This window comes from Tympanuchus pallidicinctus, unplaced genomic scaffold (genome assembly GCF_026119805.1).
Source record: "Tympanuchus pallidicinctus isolate F22 unplaced genomic scaffold, pur_lepc_1.0 scaffold3, whole genome shotgun sequence".
Lineage (NCBI taxonomy): Eukaryota > Metazoa > Chordata > Aves > Galliformes > Phasianidae > Tympanuchus > Tympanuchus pallidicinctus.
In genome coordinates, this window is record NW_026294747.1 from 11,613,346 (window position 1) to 11,636,875 (window position 23,530).

Genomic DNA, 23,530 nt, shown 5'->3' on the forward strand with positions numbered 1-23,530 from the left:
ATATGAATTTTCCCCAAATAAAAACAGTGAGCAGACTTGAAAAGTACATCATATGCATGTACAGTTTGTCCTTGCTCTCCCAGCAGTCTCACTACTCTGTAATAGCTACTCAGGAATTGATTTCCCAAGGGGCTCATTACCTTCAATTGTGATATTCCTGTTATCTCACTAACCTCCTTTGTTACCACAGTGTGGTCTGATGTGGACATTGGGGAGATAAAAAACACATGTATGTAATTTTAAACCTATGGTTGAGAAGCATAGCCTGAATGCAGCCTCAAATATAATAAAGTACTTTCCCAAAAACTGCTGCATTTAGTCATACCAAGGATTAAAAAAAACAACCCATCAGCTAATGAAAGTGATGTCTTAACCAACTTCATTATTCAACTATGTTATGTTCTTTTAAATAAGTTACAAGTCTGAAAATGACATTGTGAAATGAAGCCCATTTCATTTACTGGTTTCACTAGTTCTTTAATTAATGAACCAGGGGAAAAATAAGCCGTCAAGCAATATCCTTTTTTTTGGAGACACAACATCTTTGAAGTAATGGGCAAATGTTCTTGTTTAAGAACAGAATAAGATGGACTACAAACCTTGGTTTTCTAAACAGTCTTAGATTCAAGTCATGTTGAACAAGGTAAAGCCATTGCTGACTAACATTTGCATTTTGTTTTTGCCGTTGTATTGTTAATGCAGTAAATGAATAGAAGCATCATAAGTCATAGTACTCTGCTACATCAGGAGTTGGCTGGCTCCTGCTCCACATTTAACACAACTTTCAAAGAAATAGAATTAATGAATGTTTAGTCAAGCCTTAATGCTCACTGCCACCATAGCTTAAAAGCAATACCAGCTCTCCAGGGACACTTTTACCATATCTGTGTTCCACGCTAAGTCTAGAGTTGTATTTATTTAGGTCCTAGGATAACGTACACTTCACTGGAGAAAAAAAACCAAGAGTTTCATCCTTGTTGCAGAGTTCTCCCCGTCTGCAAGTGGGAAATTAATACTAGCCTACCTCTTTCGTAAGTCATTTGAAGATATGGGAAAAACTACTTAACACAAAGCTACTACTCTTTGCTATTGGTTGGTATGGAAGGAGAAGCAGGACGGTGACTGTTTCTTCTCTTTTTTCCAACTATTTCTTTCTCTCCTCCTTAGACTAGTTCAAAAACCCGCAAATGCAGGTAATGGAACTGAGGCGAGCTCTGCAGCTTGGCTCCACTGTGAAAGTAGGTTCCACCAGACTGAGGTTTGGGAGCAGCTCTGTTTGCTCGATCAGAGGCTATCTAACTGTGAAACGAGAGAGAAAGTAAAAAGAATCACTAATATAAAAATCAGTACACACAGCTATCAAAATTTCAGCCTCAATGCATCATATTGGGCTTTTACTCAGGAATCATGCTGCCTCACTACATCTTCTTCCAGGTCCAGAAACCAACAGCAAGAGCCAAATGGTCAGTGCGAGCAGGAAAATGGCCCAACAGCCAGTGGAGTGGCTTCTGCTGCATATGCTGCTCTGAAAAACTGGTTTTCAGAGATGATCAGCTAAATACCAAAACCTAACGCTAGTCTGAAAAGCTTTCACAAGCAGTAGTAGAAACTTTCACTAATTCACTGGTTTCCAATCATTATGCATTTTTCTATAATTTTAGTGTAGTTTAGTTGCATTGATGTTCTTATCACAAAAAACAAACAAAACAAAACAAAACAAAACAACAACAACAAAAAAAAAACCATATACCTTACACACACTTAAAAGCTACAAAGCTCATCATAATAGATGAAAAAGGCCACTACCTTCTGACACCTGGTAGGCAGCCTCATACATCTGAGATCCTCTACAGCATTAACATCACAAACTGCCAGGAGCATACCTTGCACAGAAGGTTTATAGCTGCCTGAAAATTAACGTGCCACTTGCAAACAGAAAAGGCATAAAAGTGTCTGATCTAATTCTGTGGTAAAGGGAACAGCTGGAGCAACTGAGGGCGAGGGGTGTGAAGGAAGAGCCAGCTGTGTCCTTCGCTGGGGCACTGCAGAGGAGGAAGGCTGAGGAACAGCTCAGGGCATCCCAGCCAGTGCTGCAGGTGCCATCAAGCACAAACCTGGCTGCAGACGATCTCTGTAATTGCAATGGCATGTCCTAGGTTACCACATGAAACATGGCTTGTGAGGCGATTAGGGTGAAGATTTTATTTTAATACATTTTCTATATTGTCAATCTCTTTCCGAGCCAATTATATCCATAGTAATTAGATTTCATTTTTTTGTCCTTTCCCCAGTGCAGCAGAACAGGTTGTCATTTCTAGTCTGACTTTGCTAATTCGGGGAGAAGAAACATTACAAGTTTTTCTTCCTCAATTCAGCTACCTGCTCCTCTTCAGTACTGCTCCTGTTGCTCCCAGTATGTATTTGTTGCCAAGCAGCAGAGAGCTAATTAATGCAATGTCATGTTTCCTTGTTTTCTTCACTTGCTCCTTCCCTGCTTTATGCACGCTGCTCCTCACTTCAGCTTTACAGGATGAAATCCCAGAAAAAGGGAAAGGAAGACTGGCAGCAAGAAGCAAGACACTGAAAGCACAGCCTTGCACTCAACCTATACAAATACCTCATTCCCTTAAAGAACTTGCTCTTGTGAGTAAATTACCCCTTACACTTTGGCCACGGACGAGGTACTAAAACCTCTTGCCAAGCAGCTGGCAGGCTTGTGCTGTGTTGCTGTGCCTAGCCAAACCAGGCAGCTGGAAGCTAAAGCAGGCAGCCTCTCAAGAGACACAGTCACTGCAGTTCTGGTGAAGCTCCTGTTGAGGGCAATTTAGAGAACTCAGTATTTGTGCTGCAGAACACGTTGGAAAAAAGGCTGCCAGATAATCTAACAACAGCTTCTGTCAATCAATTTGCTAGAATAAAAGAGAAGTCTTATTTTAAACTACCCACTATGAACCATTTAGACACACCACCTTCTCCCCATTTTGTCTTTCTTTGCTACCTCACAATAGTAATCTTCTTCAGAGTGGGAGAGAACAAACAGATTTTGTCTTCCAAGACACAGACTAGTTTTGTATCAGCAATTTATTTTTTCTTCCTTTTAATACAGCAATATATGTCCCTGGTGTTGTAAGAAAAACTCGCTGTCTTCTCAGTAGGCTCCAGTATATTCCTCTTTTTGAAATGGCAGAAGGACTTAGGAAGAAATATCCCTCTCCTTTCATTGTTTGAAAGCCCAGAGGATCCCACAACACAGAAGCTGACTGCACATTTTAAAATAACATCAAAGGAAGAGAAAGGGTTTAGAAGGTCAAAATAAGGCAGCCATAGCAATGCCAAGCACAGACTGGCTGCACTGCAGACTGAGTTCACCCAAGTATAGTAAAACAAGGCAAGATGTTTTCCAACTCCCACTGCCACCATACTTCACTGCCCAGAGGCTGTATTTTTCTGTGCTGTTTTCTATCCCAACACTTCTGCCAAATGCTATCAAGTTATGGTGAAATAGAGGCTTGATCTAAATTTCTGCTTATAAGACTGTTGCCTGAAGAGTCAACCCAAGCGCCCTTTATACCTTAGAAAAACGAGATAATGAAATTAATTGTGTCAGGAGCAGAAGGAATCCCCAGTATGCCTTCCAGCAGGAGAGCAACAGTTAACCTCTCATTTTCATAACTGCAGACATACCACCTTCCACTACAAGAGGAAGTGGAAAATAAGGCAGGTGTTACGAAATAAGGAACACCTCTCTGCATGCCCATCTTTGACCCAATTATCTTCTGTTTTAGCTCTGCCTTAACTGAGCAGCTCACTTACGGGGTTCCCTGCCCCACGGGATCGATGAAAGCAAGCAATTTCTAAATCTCTTATGTAACAGTGTCAGCTGGCATTTTCAAAGCCCAGAGTGGAAAGTCCAGCCACCTGGCTTCCATTAATTTTGATGAGGGATGGAAAGAGAAGCCCCCTAGTCGTTGTTGAAAAATATTCAACCTCAGAGAGCCAGCCAGGAATTCAAGTCCACTGATAAGGGCATGACACTAACAAATGCATTGCATGATACTTCTTGCACCCATGTGCCACTGAATCAGCTGAGATACTCTTTATGTTCAGGCAGCTCAGCTATCTCCATACAGATCCCTGTCTGGCAGGCAATGGGGAGGGCTGGGGAAGTGCAGCAGATCTGTCAGTTGCAGCAGACAAGAACATCTTGTACTTGAGCTGCTTGTTGAGTAGCTTTGAGAGGCAGACAAACCGGCAGACTAATTAGATTTTTTAACCACAGTATTCAAAAGTAAAATCCTCATAACATGCTATCAACTTACACATGCCTGTTTGTGATGTCAGATCATCCCCTTCAACCACATTTAAGCTTCAACAGAAATATCAGGGAAAGGGTTAATATTCGAATGAAAAATATTCCAATTTAAATTGAGCTTTGAAGAGATTTCTGCATTCCCCTTCTTTATTTCTTAGGGTATTGTGGTTAAAACCGAAAGATCTCTGCAGGCTGGAACTGAGACTAAGGAGACTGAACGAGTTCAATATATCCAGATTTGCTGAGCACTTACTGAAAAGATAACAGAGCAGTACGCAGTGACCTGAAGGGCACTTGACAGAAGGAAAACGAGAGAAAAACAAAGTGGCACATAAATAGGAATCAATGGTTGAAAAAAGGTGGTGAGGCTACAAAACATTCCACTCTGGAATTCTGCCTCAAAGGAAGAGATGTTCATCTCACATAATCCTCTAAATAACCCTGGAAAGGCCTCCCAGCTGCAACAGGAAGTATAAAATACACCTTTTATCACTTCTAGATTTCAAGATTTGTAAGAGTGGTGACTCATCTGATATGCCAGAGACCCAGGTTAAAGCAGCACCTATTAACAGATTTGTTCATCTTTGGTACTAATGGGAGTTTTGTATGCATGTGAAGAAAAGAATGAACAGGATTTTCTGAGTAAGCAGCAGTGACTCACACTAATAGCCATTACACAAGGACACTGAGAGTACTGTAACATCATACTCACAGGAAAGCTTATGTCGCGCAGAGAAAATAAGCCAAGCATCTTTAATGGCTACATTAAATCCTATGACATCTGGCTAAATATTTATGGATTTTTAAAGACATCTTAGTCTAGTCAGTCCCTTACACCTGAAGGAATGGTGGGTGACTGAGCTGAGAAGCCACTTGAAGGTTAAGAAAAAGGCAAAGAACGAAACCATGGAAGCTTCCATTTTTAATCTCTCTCCACTTGTTTTGAGAACTCTCTATGCAAGTTGTTCATATCAGTTCTGTGCTGGTCCATCACGTGATCTTGCAGCATTGCTGACACCACTGTTCAAACAACTCAGCTCTTCAATAACTTACAATTGTAGAATTGTAGAATGGCTTGGGTTGGAAGAGACCTTAAAGATCATCTATTTCCAACCCCCCCGCTGTGGGGATTGACCTTATTTGATTTCAGACTCTAAGCTTTTGCATAATTATTGAAACAACACAGCTATAAACACTGCCACATTTTTGAAGGGAGATAGTTTGCTCCCTTCCCAGTGATCTGCTCACCCCATGTCTCTGAACAAGTCATTTGTGCAGGACAAACACCTCCAAGTTGGCAGATGAGGAACAGCAGTTCATGCAGTCTTGGGCACAGTGTCAGAGCCACACTTCATCCAGATCTGAGCTGCCTCTGCACACGTGTGGCTTTGATAACCACAGGTGCACATCCCAACAGGGCTACCTTCTGCTGAGCATCAGGCAGCATAGAGTATCAGCATAACATTCCACTGAGACAAAAAAAAAAAGCATTGACAGCTCATTCTACTACAAGGGCACTTCTTCCTTTGTGTGTCTGGACAGAGAGGAGAGACAGGACATAGGGAAGCACAGTGCATAGCCCTGCTGCACCCATTCTAAGCAGCACTGCAGGTTCAGAAGGCAGCTCCTGGCCCTCGCTGCAGATCTACTCTGGGACACAGGTGTGTGAGCCAGTCCCATCCCCTGCACTGAGTTATGCAGACCATAAGGATCCGTTAACTACCAGATGCTATCACCAGCTATTAGTGAGAACAATCTAACAAGGGGAATTCCTGAATAAACATGACCTGTTTTAACAATATGCAAACCATGACCAAGCAATCATGCAATTATCCCCGAAATAAAAGTTAATGAGCTAAACAGTGACTTCTAGTATTGGGAAATACACATCTAGGAGTATGCTTACTTGCATGAATTGTAGTTGATCTTATTTGATAAGAATACAAATGTCCTGATTTGGTTTTAAAAATAAAATCAATTGTAAGTTTATTTAGAGAAATTTACCTGCCTGCCTGTTATACATCACTGAGCCTGTATTGATTGTTTGAGATGGAACTCATTCCAAACTGTATTGATTTAATTCATTAGCAAATTTTTAGCAGAACTTACTTGGTAGTTCTAGGCCATTAGTATGGAAGGCTTCGTTTAGAGACTGTAGGACTGCAGGGGGAGCGTTGGCAAGGGGCTAGAGCTTCTCCAGTGTAGAAGATTTATAGCCAACAATAATGTGAATTACCTGTTTTGGACAGAAGAGTCATTTTCCAAACAATGAATGAGGAAAAGCCAAGAGTGAAAAAAGCCTAGATATATTGATAGGGGAAAAGAAATCCAGTTGGTGAAGATAAGAGCAAAGTGAATAATTCATAAATAGTTCATCAGTCATTTTAAAAGACACTTAGGTTTGTAAAATTAAGTGCGTAAAGTAGCTCAGCAGCTTACAAAGCAACTCAAAGCCAACAGCCCTGGAGCTGACCTGTGGACCTGCCCAGCCCGGCACCCCGCAGCTCACTTCTGTGGCTTCAGCAGGGAAACAACTCAGTACTGCATCAGCTCCTGCTGGAGACAGCAGGTATGCCAAGTGCAGACGTCCTCAGCCACAGGACCACGTGAAGAGCCAGCAAATGTTTCTGCTGCAAATCATTACCTGACTCAGCCTGTGTGCCACAAGGAAACAAACCGCCATGTACCCAAACAACAGGCGCTCTTTGCATTGCAAACAATTCAAGCGCAGTCATTCTTTTTTCAAATTCTGGGTTTCAAGGCATATGTTCTGAAAGGCATCCCTCGATGTTGCCCCAACCAGAGACATTATTACTGGTAGCTGTGCAGTCAAAATTAAAACAATGTACTTGAGAAACATCTCCTGTAACTTCTCAGCCCCCCAATCACCTTCCCTGTAAAACAGAAATAGAATCTACTCGTTTTGTCTTACAAAATGGTTGCAGACTGATTTTTAAATTAACATTTCAGACCGATTTTTAAATTAATATTTCAACAGCACTTTCAAGGTATAAAGGGTTGCACAATGTTATGCAGTATCTTTGTAGCACAGGTAAATGCACGATACTCCAAACAAAGCTATTCCAAATAAAGAACGTTTCCCTTATGGCAGAGGATAGCATTCGTAAACTAAGTTGGTTCTTCAGCTGTGGTTCACATCATACCTGCTCATGTGCTTGAATAAACCAAAGACAAGCAAATAGACCGTGGCTGGTACAGCCAGAATGCAGCAAACAGTAAAAGATGAGAGAATCAATCCTATTATCCCCCAAGATGTTCGGCATACTGCAGGACACAAGCTAAACAGTTGCATAACACAGCTGGCATACTTCTCAAAACACTGCAAATTCCTTTCATCTTATGTAGAAAGCTCTGGGTTCAGGCTATGACTTACCTTGTATTCCTTTTCTAATACTTTCAATGGTTTAATTTAACATTGAATGCACAAGACATTATTTTAAGTCGAAGCGTTTTCTTGTTGATTATGCAATGTACCTCACAGTAAGCGTTGAAAGGTCTCCCTCTCTCAGAAGCCTTTTACAGTCCCAGCCAAAAAGCCCTGACTATAGGAGTTAATGGAGAGCGGTCCTTAACTCAGCACCAGACAAGACAGTAGCTCTTACAGCAGTTACCTGCAAAGGGCTGTTGGAAAACCTTCTGAACTGCTGCAAGCAGGTCAACCATACCATAGGATTAATCCACAGTGCTGTAATACCCCTAGAAATCTTTTCTCTACAAGAATTTCACAGCTGCTAACACAGTTACTAATGCTCAGAGGAGAGTCATTGCACATACCCCATAGCTGGGTTAGTATCACGGGTTTTACACATTTCTCATCAGTGCTCCTTGAAAAGCAGGTGACCGTGTCAGCTTGGGTTCTGGCTGGTTTCTTCCTGAAGTTCTCTATGGCTGCAGCATGTCTTTAATGACTGAATGTCTTAGACAGGCACATTACTCACTGTAGTATTTCAGAGGCTGTAGTAGCTTTGCGGGCAAAATCAAAAACCTACTAAAGTTTCAGTGCCAAGCTCAAAATAATTCTTTCTACGTAGGCAAATTGAAATTCTCAAAGGCATCTTTGAAATGTGATGTGTTGCCTAAGCTAAGAAAAATTATCAGAACATCCTGAAAAATAGGAAACCTAACTAGTGCCATCAAGGTGTATAGCAAAAGGATATTTTCCTTGTTTTTCACCTACAAAAGCAATAACATCTTAAGGCAAGGGTCTAAACATTATTCAGAGACTTTGAGAAAACACCCTAGGATACTTAAAACAGGTGCTCGCTGTTGGAAAAAAAAAATATGTCTTTCTCTAAATATCATATATGCATCTGAACCTTACCACAAAGAAAATGAGCCATTTTTTATGAGAAGTGAGAAAAATGAAATCTACCTGGGAATCAAAGTGCTTGACCACTTGACCACGTGACAAAATGACAAAGCTGCAAACTAGCATAAAATGGCAACCTTACTGGCTCCAGCTGTTTATTTCCAGCACATTTAAGAGCTAAGCCCCAGAAACATCAGCATGAAAACTCTCCACTTCAAAGAGACAGAAGAATTGATGCTGACAAAAGAGGGTGATGAAATACCAGATATCATCACCGTAACACCTTCATTCCCTGATAAATATGAAAACACAGCAGAAGAGGGTTCTGCAGGTAGGAAGCTATCACAAGTCTAACTTGTTCCTGGGAACAAGTGAAGCAGAACACCATAAAATGAAACTATTAACTGCCTCAGCAGGAAAAGCCGAGACAAAAGTTTGTACTGCAGAGGACTCGTGGTCAGATTTTGGAGCAGGAATCAGACGGTTTCACACAACTACACTTCACACATCAACTTGCACTCAGGTAGCAGATGCCACCTCCTATCCATAGTGCCCATGTCTCTCCAGTAAGCAAATACCTGGAAGTCCATGCTGCATCAAGAGCGCTGGCAGTAAGGAGGGCAATCACCTTGTCTGGCCCCAGGTCTGTCCTCTTGGTGAAGCCTCATTCCAGAGAGCAGTGTTTCCAGCAAGTTGCCCTTGCTTGGGAGGTGCAGCCCTGGCATACCTGGAAGGGAAGAGAGGGGCTGTGTCTGACAGAGAGGTAGCATAGAACATAGAAGTCAAGGAAACAAGTCCTTCCTCTCTCTGTTTAGAAGAGGAAAATCCTAGGAAACACAGTGACAGAAAAGTCATAGTAAAAATTTGAGGCTGTAGTGATTTCATGATAGCAAGTACATTTCCATAAGGTCTCTGGTCCCCCCAAATGGCTTCTGTCTTCCTCTGGGTAGCATGTCCTTCCCATTTAGAGGGTTCTCTTAAACGTAAGGACTCTTCTAGTAATTACTGCTACTGCAGGGCTGTGCACAGAGGAGAGGCATCGCCAGACTTCTTGAGACAGGCATTAGATACTTAACATACAAGGGCTCTCCAAAAGTAATGCCTCTTATTTTATTGTATCAGCCTATAACTTAAGAGGCAGATGTTGATGGTATGGCAGTAGAGGTTGAACCTTCCCACCTATATTCTGTTACGTTTTCTTGTGTGACAGACGGCAGCAGAAGGGCAGTCTGACAAAATGGTGTCTGACATGGAAGTGTGGATTAAGCAAAGGTGTGGAATTGAATTCCTCCACATGGAAAAAATGGCACCCGTTAACATTCACATACTGTTATTGTGCTATTTCTATGTGTTGTTATTTCCATGGAAATAAATAATTGGCATTACTTTCAGAGTGACCTATGTATAAACACATAGTTAGCGTATTTCTCTGTGTTTTAGCAAATAAGAGTTTATATATATATAATAGCATAATATTTACAGCACATACTACATATGATTGTAACTATAACATGAATAAGTTGTAGGACATTACAACAAAAGAGTCTAGAATGCACTGGTAAGCATAATCCAGAAAATAAAATTGATGTGAAAGGTTTTCACCAAACAACGTGAATTTATCTAACATGAAATAATCACTGAAATGTCTGGGTTTGGACATCTAGTTGCCATCCATTTTGCTAAGAAGCCCAGCTTTTCAAGAACTACTTTACCTACCGCGTCTTTCTATATAAACTACAGTGAAAACAGGAAATCCTGAGCTTAACATTTTGTGGCACTCAGAGCTTTCGGTCTTCAGTGATGAGTTATTTTGAGTTCTTCAGTTCTGATGTGCTCAGCTGAATGCTCAGATAGCAAAAACTCATCCGCTCCTTGAATTTAAAACTCTGGAACATCTCTTGTGGAGCAGTCAGAAATTGATGTTGCAAAAATCCATGGTCAAATATGAAAAAGCTTGGTCTGTGCCTCCATCAAGGAATTTTACAACTATTTTTGCTACAGTATTGCTCTGGGGAAGAAAATGAAGTAGGGACTTCACCTGTGCAGGTTCTGCTCACCTCTGTATGCTGATATTTTCTGAATCTTCCCCTTAGTCTTACATAGGAACCATCAGTATCCTACTGAATGAGCCTATCAGTCTGCTCACGGAAGACAAGCAGGTAGATTTCACACCTTGTTCAAGGGTGGTTATGTAGCCAGCCTGGCCACATTTTAAAGATCTGAGAGCTGCTTGTTCTAATTTGTCTCGAAGCAAAAGCATCGTTGTCTAAATGCAAGCACAATCTGGCACATACTCCAAACATCTTGGCTTAAAATCTACAGGAAGTAAAGACTGCCTTGTTTATTATGTTAGAGTGTTCTGTATTCAGAGCAAGGACTCACTGCATATTTCAAGTGTCTCCTTGTGGAGTTTTGCACTTGGCAATTTCACACATTGGAGTGTTTGTTTCTTCTTGTAAAAAATAAGTAAATCAGGTGTGCTCTTTCTATGGAGTTAAAGACCAACAGGCATTCTGCCTGCTCCACACTTGTAAAAATTTCATTCCTTGAGTGTATATTCCTTGTACATCTGATGTTGGTGAATCAGCCCTCACTTGAGGTGGGCCTGAGAGGCTACAGAACTATTTCATCTGTGCTTTGAAAGCCTTCTGGCACCCCATAATGAGATGTAGGTTTGAGAGAGGCTGTACTTCTTAGAATCGCGAGTGTATGAATTTAGCCACTCTTAGGCAAGTCACAGTGCAGAAGCTGTAGCAAAAATGTAAGTAGAAGGGATTCCTGAGTTAATAACTGAAGAGTTTTTGTGCATGCTTGTATGAGAGTAAGACTTGTCAACCAATCATCTATTTTCACACTTTTGAATTCCAAACGTGAGTCTTAGGCAGATACATACCTAGCTTAATCTGGCTGCGCAGGATCATAAGCACGAGCACATGCAATTTCTATTCAGTCTGGAAGAAGAAAGACAAAAACAACTCCTAAGCCATAGGAAACCTTAGAACTAAGCATATTTTGCAAAACCTTTGAGTTTTCCCAGTTGGATTCTGCCAAGCTCTAGTCAGGAATTCCCCTCTCTTGTTAAGGAGTTGCATAAGAAATGGCTCTTCCTACAACGAAGGACTGGCAGTGAGTTAGAGAGGGAGGAAGTGTGATATTCTCAAGAGATAAAATAGCATCTAGCACAAAGGTAGTGAGGCAAGATCCTGAAAATCATAACTCCTGACACTGCCACCAGTCACCGCTACAAAACTCTTCAGCTAAGAACAGAAATTGTGCCTAGCACATAGTGTACAAAGTTACCTAACAGAAAAGACTGAAAAACCTAGTAATAATGAGCAGTTGCAGAAAAAGTTGCCTAGTTTCATTTGTCATGCTCCAGTGCATGAGAGATTAAATGGCTTCTCAGTTTCTTTAATTCTAGAACATTTGACAGAACTGACAGCATAAATGTCTGTAGCATCATCTGAAAATGAGATTAATAATTATATTGATTTTATGCAGCAAAGTATGAGAATATGAGAACATAAGTCTAGGACTCGTGAAAAATTTGAATGTTTTGTGGCTGTTAGCTTAGAAAAAAAGGAAAATATCTACAAATTTCCAAATCCATAGCTGTCTGTGACAGATAAGACAAAAGCAAACACGCTTAAAATGTAGCAGAGATGATTTATGTTAGGCATTAGGAAGGAATAATTACAGATAAAATATTGTGAAGTACTGGGCTAAAGTTCTTGCAGAATGTTTGGAATATTCACCACTGAAGGTCCTTAAAAACAGCCAATTTAGCTAACGTTAGAGAATGAACAAAGACAGCTTTGGGACAAGGACATGGCCAGATAACATTTGGAGGTCCCTTCAAAAATATAAGTTTCTGCAGTCCCTTAAAGAAATGCAACATTTCCTTTCAACACTTGCAGCTCTTTCTGCAGTGTCCCATATACCTAGGTGCAGAATTCTTGGGGCACTTTTGGATAAGGAATCCATACGTGTTAAGATGACAATTTCGCACTGAGCTGTTGCTGAGCAATATGAAACATTTCTCACTCCCGCCATACTATCTCTATACAGTTCTCCCTAGCCAGACTAGGCAGCTAGCAAGAAAGCTTACAAAATAAATTCACATCCCTGCGTTGACCATGCATGGTGCTCCTACTAAATCACAAGACTGAATCTATCCTAAATAAGACTGGAAAACTTGCCTGTGACCTACAAAGAACCATTCCAAACTTTGCCTGGTGACCAGCTGGCTGGCCATGTGGTTACAGAGAAATACTGTACGTACTACACTTCCAGTTCTGATTCAGTCTTGCTTATCCCTGTAACTACCTTCTCAAAGCACATGGCTGCCTGCTAGGACTAACATTTGAGAGATCTGCTTCTCATTTACTTATTGCAATGTCAACACCGAATAACTTAAGCATATTTTCCACAGATGACTGCACATTTTTTTTAATATGCTGTTTCATGTCTGCATGCCAGTAAGCGTTCCAAGATTTTTCTGCAAGCTGTCACATATTTTTGGGGGACATTACATAATCATTTCATCCATGAGCTGCTAGTTGGACTAGCAACTTATCTGACTACAGAGCAAGCTCTGTTTATCTGTAAGTTTATCTATAAGAAGTCTTACTTCTTTAATTAGCCTCAGCTAAGATGCATGACTTTGAACAACCTCATGACTGAACCAGTGTGTTCACAGAAGTGAACTGTATTGATTGTCTTTATTATACCACTGACAGAAGAAAGACAGACAGATGGACTGCTAAGGTGGTCACCTGTCCCTTCAGAGACAAAGGCTTGGCAGTTACATCTGATTGTGCCCTTGGGTACTTATTTCACACCTTCAAATGGATTTTCCCCCTTTCAAACACTTTCAATTTCATAATTGTCACTCAGAAGATCTGCACACATCTTATATTAGGATTAGTATTAAGGAAATGTTGCCCAAGTGGCTTTTTTGACAAAGTCCTTGCTTTTGCTCACTTTCACAGCACTAGCAGGTTGCTAGTATCGTGTGCCCACATTTAGTCATTTCATCAGTCATACAGATTCAATATTTCTTTCAAAAATTCAGCAAAATTACTTAGATATTCAGAATGAATCATTTGCTTGAATCAGGATCCATATCTCTAAGTGAGGCTGGAGAATCAGTCTTGACAGATTACGGAGTTGTTATAAAGTTCAAGTAGCTTTCATTTAACTCAAGCTTTGGCTGAGCTGTGACGAAAAGATTTCTCTATTGTTATAAATTTTGTTAATATCTGAGCTAAGTTTTGAGCGAAGAGTGGTTAAAATATAGTCTTAAAAGTAAGTTAGAAAGGCAAAGCTCAGCTCAGTGATTCATGTCACAGACAGGCAAAAGTTGGCAACTTCAAGCAGGCTTAACAGGAGTTCCAGACACAAACTTTAAATAGATGAATACTGATGCTTTATAGAAAACAAGCTCATGAGTTACCAGACCTGGGATTCTTTTCAGCTGAGAGAAAAAAAATAGAAAAATGAAGCATGTAGGATCTAAATAGTGTCATAATTTACATTTATGTAAGCACTGCAGCACTAATGGCTCCACCATTCCTCCTTTGGAGATGAAGATTTATGATCAGAATGTTTTCTGCTCCCATTTTAGTCTTGCAAAGTCCTTGGTTCTCTTGTGGGAGAACTTCATGCTCAGAGGCCCTGTTCATACTAAGAAGACAACTTCTTAGCTCCTGTGCTTTGTATATTCAACAGGACCAGGATAATTATGATCTAGTAGATTAAGTATTTTTGTCACTAAAACCATAACTCACCAGAATAGAGTAGCAGAAAGTCAAGGTGCCACTTCTATTGAAAATGTTCTGATGCTTGTAGTTAAGGCAAAATGCTATCTTCCTCTGTCTTTCATTCAGAGGTAGGATAGGGTAGAATTTTATGAATTTCCCTGCAACATGAGAGGGATTAAGAATCACATTTTAGAAAATACTTCTGTTTGCAGTTGCAAAGTCTGGCAAACCTCCTGTGAGTGTCATCTGTTCCTTTTCTCCTCTCTAGCTTTAGCCAGAATTGTTATATGTTTCTGAGCAGTACCAAAGGAGAAGAGTCCCCATCTGCAGTGCGCAGTTTCTACCAACTCACACTGAACACGTGATCTAGAATGAGTAATGAATGGTGTGTTTTGTAGGTAACTGTTTCCCAGAAAACAGACTTTGTGGTAACTGAAACTTGATTTGCAAAAGCAGGGCTCCTGCTGCCACCACCACCTTCTCTTGCCTATGGTCCAAGAGCAGTGTCTCTATTACAAAGGACTCGGTCAAGGCTTCCCTTCACAGGTCTCCATGCACACTGAGTGGACATCAAGCTACTGTCAAACAGCAGACAGAGCCAAGCTCCGGGATGTTTGCTGTTTCACTTTTAAAAAGTAGATAAGCAATGGTACAAAAGATTCAGGAATACATGCTTGAAGGCAAGAAATAAGCCAGATGCTGGAAAAGAGACTCAATCATTTAATTTCTATCCCAATGTTTTAAACACCAGCCTTCACTGCCTATTCTGCACTGAAACCTGGTAATGCCAGGCACTATATTAATGAATTCTAGTGCGCTATTGGGCTTATTTTTAAAGTGGAACATAAAAATGCTTCTTATCTTCAAGATAAGAACTGTCTCAGAAATGCAAGATGAAGTACTGTTTTAAAAGGTGATTCTCAGAAGCAGGCAGTCACACTTAGGTATTTAATACTACCCGGTCCAATCCTCAAACTTTTTCTTGAATCAACCTGGTCTCCTAATCCTCGTGTATTACAACCTTTATCCGTGTTTTTTATTCACCTGTTTCCTTTCCACAATGAATGGAAATATACTGGCTGATCATGAGAGGCTAGATCTGATTCTGTTATCTTGCACCTTTCACAGCAATGCAAAGCAGGTGTGAAACACTACTATATATGAACTAACTTCCTATTCACGTGGCACTGACAAAAATGGCTGGGCTAGATACATGGCAGCGGAGAAGCAAGCCATATAGAAATACACACATATGTATGTATGATATGTATATGTATGTACATACATATATGTATGTATGCTTTTTTATCATAGAACAGCTTGGGTTGAAAGGGATTTAAGAGATCATCTAGCTTCAAGCCCCTGCCACGGGCAGGGTTAGCACCCACGAAATCAGGCACCAGCTCAGACTGCCCAGAACTTCATCCAACCTAGCCTAAAGCACCTCCAGAGATGGCATCCACAGCTTCTCCAAGCAGCCTGTGCCAGCACCTCATCATCCTCTCAGGAAAAAATTTCCTCCTGACATCTAATCTAAGTCTCCCCTTTCAGTTTAAAGCTGCAATATAAATTAGATGGTGAAATTCTCCACTTTATGGGCATGATGCATTTTAGCATGTTTCAAAATAGCCTTGTTGAAAAATAGAACCTCTATTAGCAGAAATTATGCAGAAGTGTAATGTTTTTTTCTCTTCATAATGAAGGCATTTTAACAGAATTTACATTTTAATCAAAACATCCCTTTAAAAGTCTTTCTGCCTTCTCATATGGTTTCTGCCATTCTGGACAATCTGAGAATTTTCTTTGTTGGTATTAAAGACAGAAAAAGCAATGGAAGCACCATCTCCGGGCTAAGTAGGAATCATTCACATGTGTCAAAGCAGATAAAAGAGTTTTGATCACTTCAAACACATTACCACGATATTTTCTTTAATTATAGAACATTTTAGCTGCCATTATGTAACTCAATAGCACATGACATCACTCTTTTACCCCAGCAGATTCTGGTCCTAGAGATTCTGAGAGATTCTGTTGTAAAATGTAAGCAGAAGGAAGATTAAGAAACACTAAATATCACTAGAACAATCCACTGAATCAATCTGGGTTTGGGCTGTTATTACTGATAAAAAGAGATAGCCTTATTTTCCAAGACAGAAAACAGATAAAAGTCCAAAATCTTCACTAGATTTTACCAGCTTTGCTCATCTCTGGATTTGTCTAGCTATCATGTTAGGCATGATAGCTGATTTTAGTTTTTTGATAGAGGGATAATGATATATCATTAGTATATTTTTATGCCAATTATATATTACATTATACGTATATTACGTTCATTTACAGAAGGCTTCCAAATTTCTACATCCAATCGTGGGTAAATGCACCAGAGGTGGGTGCCAGTGAATGAACTATCAGGTGTGGTTCTCATTCACTTCTGCACTTCTTTGGATCAGCCAAAGGACTGGGAAACTCTAATGGGACGTTTATTAAGAGGCTGCTCAGTAGTTGCTCTGTGTGTAGTTTAGTAGAACTTTCTGGTCTTTTTAAAGTCCCTTTTGTGGGATGCCTTGGTAGGAAGGGCACTGAACACCAGTTTCCATCTTATGAGTGGCCCTGTGGCAATGGAGGCAGGAGCCTTCTGCAAAAAATCTATGTTACGTTACCAAAATGTTGTCACAAAACAATTGTCTCCTTTGCGGCTTACAGGGCACATCTGCTTCCCTGACCACTGAGCTGCTATATCTTGAGGATATTTCTGGATGAATATACATTGCTGAAGAACTGTAATTTGCTTGTACAAAACAACCATACACTACAGAAGCTGTAAATTTCACAGAATCACAGCATCACAGAACAATAGGGTTTAGAAGGGACCTTTGGAGATCAACTAGTCCAACCCCTCTGTAAAGCAGGCTCCCTGCACAGGAAAGTGTCCAGGAAGGTTTTAAATATCTTCCAGAGCTGTGAAATGTAGGTAGCACAAGGCACATTCTAGACCTGGCAAGATGTAAAAATACTCATTGGGACACATTGGTATAATTGTTACATTTAAAATCAAGAGCCTTTCAGTACTGAAGCGTGGAATGGCTTAGGAGTATTTTTTCTTCTCAAACACAAAGTAGGCTTTATGATTAGATAGTAATTTGACAGTGAAAAAAAATATGAAATTGTGATCCATCTTGTCAGTAACATTGCTTGGAGTCAGTTTTATGAAATCTTGAAAGCAGACCTACAGCTCCAAAGAAGCAAAGCATTTAAGAACACACCTGTATGTGTGAAGGAACTCTGCATGTTCTTAAATACAGACAGAACCATTCATGCTCATTCAACAGATACTTCCTTGCTCTGCTGAACCGGAGACTAAAAGTTCTCAATTCCCCTCAGAAACCAAAGAGAACGCACACAGCTAACAGCAAGAGAGAGGATGGTTGTGATGTTCTCTACTGATAACACCGCTGGCATGTACCACTGCAGAGAATTTAAATATCCTGTCAGAATTGGTCATTTCTTCCCTTCACTGCAGGAAAACAGCACTTTTTAACACAGTTGATGTGAAAGAGCAGCCTGACAGTTATCCTAAGCAGGAAAAACTCACTCGGGAGATGTATTCATATATGAGAAGAATCATATTTTGAGTCAGCATAAAAGGGCCTTTTCACAGATGCCTTAAAATGCAAAATGGTTCAATTCCCCTCTCTGCTTCTTATCGGCGAGTGCTACCTGGTTTAATGAAGTGTCAGCATTTCCTTCTGCATCCTGAATTCTCAAGGCTCCAAAACTCTACAGTAAAAATCTGCTCCAAGCTGAAATGGAGCAGCCATGCTCCAAGGCTGCTGGGAACATATTCCTGAATTCTTATTGAAAAATGTTTTTTGGTTCTTGTTTTACTGATACTCAGAAAATTGGGCAACTAACCCTTGCTTAATTATGCTCTGAACATTAACAATATCATGCACAAACTGACTTCGACCACTCAAAAGACTCTTTGACTTATTTTTCAGAAAGACTATTGAGAATTGGTGAAGTCAGTAACAAAAAAATGAAAACTGGGCAACCTGATTCAGCTGTGCATATCCCTGTTCATTGCAGGAGAGTTGGACTAGATGACCTTTAAAGGTCCCTTCCAACTCTAAGGATCCTATGATTCTATAACATATAGGAGCTGTTTACCTAGGATCACAAAGCACATACCACAACTTATCATTTTTTAACCTATTTTACAGATGAAGACACTTTGCCTCAAGAAATTTCCCTAATAGGACAATCCAATAAAAAGATACCAGCAGTCCTACTTCTTACCTTCCCTAACCTCTAGTTTGCTTATCTTCCTAGACTACCATATCTTCCTAGACTACCATATTAAGCTGTGATTTTAGCACATATTAACATGTACATTGGACCATCACTTAAGAATGCTCTGATAGACTGATGCAAGGGAAGGTACTTGGTTTTGTAACAGTGGGTAAGTTTCTCATCTGTTTGGCAGTAAGGCTGGATTGAAAATGGAGAAAAGCCTGTTTGCTTCTGTATCCTTCCAAGCTTATTTGCTCATACTGCTTAAATACTGGCACAGGCTGCCCCAGCTATGGAGATACTCAGGATCAGACAAGGCCCCAGGCATGCTTGGGTCCAACTTTGAAGTTTCCCAAATGACCTACAGAGGACCCTTCCAACCTAAATAATTCTGTGATGTCTCTCTATTAAACAGCTTACCTTAAACTTAGCAAATACTTGCTTTTGACTTTGTTTGCTAATAGGGAAGGTCAAGTGCAGTTTTGTACTATGTCTACCTAAAAGAGCAGACAGGAGGAACTTCTCGATTACAGGAGAGCATTGGTAGCAAGAAGCAGAAGTTATTTTTAACTACTCTATTCCTTTGGCAGTGATTTGTTTCAGATTATTGCTCTGCATTTACTGGCAGCAGACAATTAAAAGAAACTAGCTCTTTTTAACCTCTGCTCTGGCTACACTACTGAAAAAGGGACAGTACAATTAATGGAATACTACAAGAGTATCTAAATAATATTTTAATTTATATAGTTATTCGTGTTTATACAGTGATCTACTTGATCTATTAAAGGAGGATTGAGCAGAGAAAGTGTGGTCGTTAGAGTTGCTAATTTCATCCTGACTGTTCCCTCAGTTATTATGGAATATAACCAAGGGATCTCTTCTAAGATGAGGAGAGCAGGAGCTGAAGCAGAAAAAGCAAATAATTCTTACAAAAACATTCACTGACTTTGGGGGCTGCTTCCATCTTCAGCATAACTTGGTTAACCAAACTGAAGTCATGTGTACTGCAGGAAAGCTTGGTTTGGTAAGTGCCTGTTCCTTGACCTGTCCCTGGGATTTAGTAATATAACCTAACAATGCCAAACCAGACTCTGATCCTTACTGTGGAAGCCACCTGAGACTGCCATTTGCATTTACCAGCACCTTACTGAGGAATCTGAAGTGCCACAGCTCTCACCTGGCTGGGAGCAAGAGGCAGCCACCATACCTCCGACACAGTGCTGTGAAAGGACTCCTGCATGACCACTGTCCTGGGAGGTGTTCACTATCTTTAAGACCAGAAAGACTCAGTTTAGGCAGGTACAATTTAACTATGTTCTTAAACTGAAATACCAAAGAAAGCTCTGAGATTCAAATGCTTGCTTAAATTCATACTCACACTGAAGCACTGTCTGTATAGGAATGGACATCAGCATGTACTTGTGTACTGGTTTCCCTTCAAGTTTGAATGTCAAGCTATCTTTGCTGGTGAGACTTGGCACCTTCAGTCCAGAGGAAGAAGGCTTGGTATAGTCTTCAGTTCTAGCACAGCTCTTGTCTCTCTTTTTTGTCAGAATCAAAGCTTCTGTGCTTACCATTTCTCTCATATCTTTCTTTTCACAGTACGTGGCATTTGCCTCCCTCTTCTTCATTCTGGTCTCCATCACCACCTTCTGCCTCGAGACCCACGAGAGATTTAACCCCATTGTGAACAAGACAGAAACTGAATTCATCGGGAATGACACCCAGGTGCGGCACTACAGGGAAGCAGAGACCGAAGCCTTCCTCACCTACATCGAAGGTGTCTGTGTGGTCTGGTTTACATTTGAGTTCTTGATGAGAGTCACTTTCTGCCCAAACAAGGTGGAATTTATCAAAAACTCTTTGAACATCATTGACTTTGTGGCCATACTGCCTTTCTATCTAGAGGTTGGACTCAGTGGCCTGTCTTCCAAAGCTGCTAAGGATGTCCTGGGCTTCCTCCGCGTAGTCCGTTTCGTGCGAATCCTGCGAATTTTCAAGCTCACCCGCCACTTCGTTGGGTTGCGGGTCTTGGGACACACCCTCCGTGCCAGCACAAACGAATTCTTGCTGCTCATCATATTTCTGGCATTGGGCGTCTTAATCTTTGCCACGATGATCTATTATGCCGAGAGAATAGGTGCTAAACCAAATGACCCTAGTGCCAGTGAACACACACACTTTAAAAACATCCCCATCGGCTTCTGGTGGGCTGTTGTCACCATGACGACCCTGGGCTACGGAGACATGTATCCTCAGACTTGGTCAGGCATGCTGGTGGGGGCCCTCTGCGCTCTCGCTGGCGTGCTGACCATTGCCATGCCTGTCCCTGTCATTGTGAACAATTTCGGAATGTATTACTCCTTAGCTATGGCTAAGCAGAAGCTACCAAAGAAAAAAAAGAAGCATATCCCGAGGCCACCCCAGCTGGGATCCCCCAATTATTGTAAATCTGTCGTAAACTCTCCACACCACAGTACTCAGAGCGACACTTGCCCACTGGCCCAAGAAGAAATTTTAGAAATTAACAGAGCAGGTAGGAAACCTCTTAGAGGAATGTCCATCTGACCGTTAACCTCCATCCCGCGTAGTGATTTAAGATTCAGCCAGACTGCTTTCTTAGAGCAATGGGTAGCACATTTATCCATTCTAGTCCCACCATCACACAGTGAATAATATGTGTGAAATCTAGGTTGCAGGGACAAATGGTACAAGTGGAGGCTGATCAGCAAAACTAAGCATGAGAGCACGCTCTAGGAGCCCAAACTTTGGTCCTGGTTAAGGGCATACAAGTCTCAAGATATTCTGAAGAGCTGTTACATCTAGTGGAAGAATTTTGAGAGTTCTACAGCTATTTTGCTGGACTGTGTAATGCATCTCAGAGGCTCCTGAGAGCTGAATGCTTCATAGAGCAGAGTAGGAGCCAAGTACTCAGCAATTACAGAGTTCTCTGACAAAACAGGGCTGGAATTCGAAACAGCCAGATGCTTTCTCATTTGTTCCCAATTGGGACCTTTCAGCTGTTTTAAATGGCAGATATTGTACATCTCATTACAGAAACTAGGTGCCTAGTAAGTTGAAGGGACAACTATACCATCATGCATATTCATGAGACGATCCGTCTCTTTCTGATGATTAACTGCAAAGTAGAACAACAGCTCAAATTCTTGACACTAATACAAAATGACTCATTCTGAGACAAGACTAGATGTAAGGATGTTTATTCCATGGCATGTTAACCAGTTATTCTATAATATTCCACTAGAAATTAGCATTTAGAACTATGAAGAGTTTTGAACTACATTTTCTAAACCACACTCCTTTTTTGGGTTGGTGAGTTACAGCTCTCAACCTAGCGGCAGAGGCTGACTGGAAAAGGTCTGACTGGTCATTACTGGCTGGTTTGACCTGAACAGTGATTGCCTCATATTATGGTATTTTTACTTTTAATTATACTGATTTATGTCAGCAATAGGTGAAACCAGAGCAAAATTAATCATACTAATTCTACCAGGGGGGAGGGAAATGAAAAAAATACTAGTCACCATGGAATATATTATAATATCCCATGGCTAGTGGTTAATTATGGGAATATCTCAGTTTTATGAGAATCCTCCTATAGCACATAAAGTTACGGGGCTCCAATTTGATTGTTTCAACCCCATAATCTACCTCTACCCACGGAATATCACTATTTATTCTATGGAGTAATTTCAAAGTAGATAATAATGTCAAAAACAAAGCCAACTGCATTTTTGGCAGATGTCCCAACCGAGTTGCATAGTAGACATTTTACAGCCTATTCAGAATATTCCCCTGTGTTGCATTAGATAAAACAGATCTCCAATCAAGTGATTTTAACTGACATCTAGACAAGGGATGTTTGGAAAGAGCTAGAGTATACCTATGATGGTCTTGTGTTATCATTTCTTTTACTTTGAAGAAAATTCTAATTTGTTACTCATCCTGAGTGAGGTATTTTCTTGTCATCTCATAGCCATGCATGTTGATGTCATTGTGAGAAGCACAAAGAAAGTGAGACTTTCCTTTGTGTATAACTTCACCTATGCCAATGCTAATTTTGGAGGGGAAGAGCTGGTGGGAACTTTTCTCTCTTCTTTTGTCTTTTTCCTTTTGTGCAACTGTGTAAAATCCATTCAGAAGGTAAAGAGCTTTTTTTTTTTTTTTTTTTTTTTTTTTGTTAAAGACTATTCCATTGCAACAGGCCAATCACAATTCACGTGACTGATAGACTGTCTCTTTCCTATTGTATCTTTGGTGCATAAGCGTATGGTTTTATCATCCATTCCCTTCAGGTTGCAAATGCTTATCATGAGTCATGTCCAAGCAGCAAACTTCCTCGTAAGTGATGCCCATGTGGCATCATGTATCAAGAGGGATAGAGTGCACAGACAATATGGTGCATTTTCTACCACAAGCAATATGCCAACCACCCTCTCGTAAAGTGTGTAAGACATCTCACTTCTGAGTACTTTAGCAAACAGCTACAGAGTGACCTTCTCAGAAATCCTTTCCTTTATAAAGTTCCTTCCATTACATATCCTGGTGATCTCTGGGAACTAGAGGACTAAGAATTCTACAAGTTCAATGCAAATCCACACTGGTATCCTGAGAATACATGTTATTTTGGTTCAATGTGGAACTGTTTTGCCACCACCAGTGCTCTAAAATCAGCTGTTACCACGATATCCATGAAATATTGATAGTAACAGCAACGTATCTATTTCTGCAATAATTAATTAGAAGAGGCTATTTTTATACATGTGTACAAGCATATACATTTTGAGAAGTAACAAAGCACACTTGTATTTCAGC

General features: G+C 40.5%; 1 protein-coding gene and 1 long non-coding RNA gene across 6 annotated transcripts in view; one reads left to right on the forward strand and one right to left on the reverse strand.

The window, feature by feature from the left end:
- The window catches only part of LOC128087411 (uncharacterized), a 91,755-nt gene extending 80,159 nt beyond the window's left edge, over positions 1–11,596 (reverse strand). The window contains exons 1-3 of the long non-coding RNA XR_008209839.1: positions 11,536–11,596; positions 9,221–9,369; positions 6,422–6,548 (exon numbers count right to left, since the gene is read on the reverse strand). This is a non-coding gene — a long non-coding RNA (uncharacterized LOC128087411). The remainder of the gene's footprint in view (positions 1–6,421; positions 6,549–9,220; positions 9,370–11,535) is intronic.
- The window catches only part of KCNC1 (potassium voltage-gated channel subfamily C member 1), a 115,687-nt gene that overhangs the window by 61,490 nt on the left and 30,667 nt on the right, over positions 1–23,530 (forward strand). For all 5 annotated transcript variants that reach the window (XM_052696950.1, XM_052696953.1, XM_052696948.1 and 2 more), the window contains exon 2: positions 20,297–21,230. In XM_052696950.1, coding sequence (XP_052552910.1) covers positions 20,297–21,230 — 934 coding nt within the window. The remainder of the gene's footprint in view (positions 1–20,296; positions 21,231–23,530) is intronic.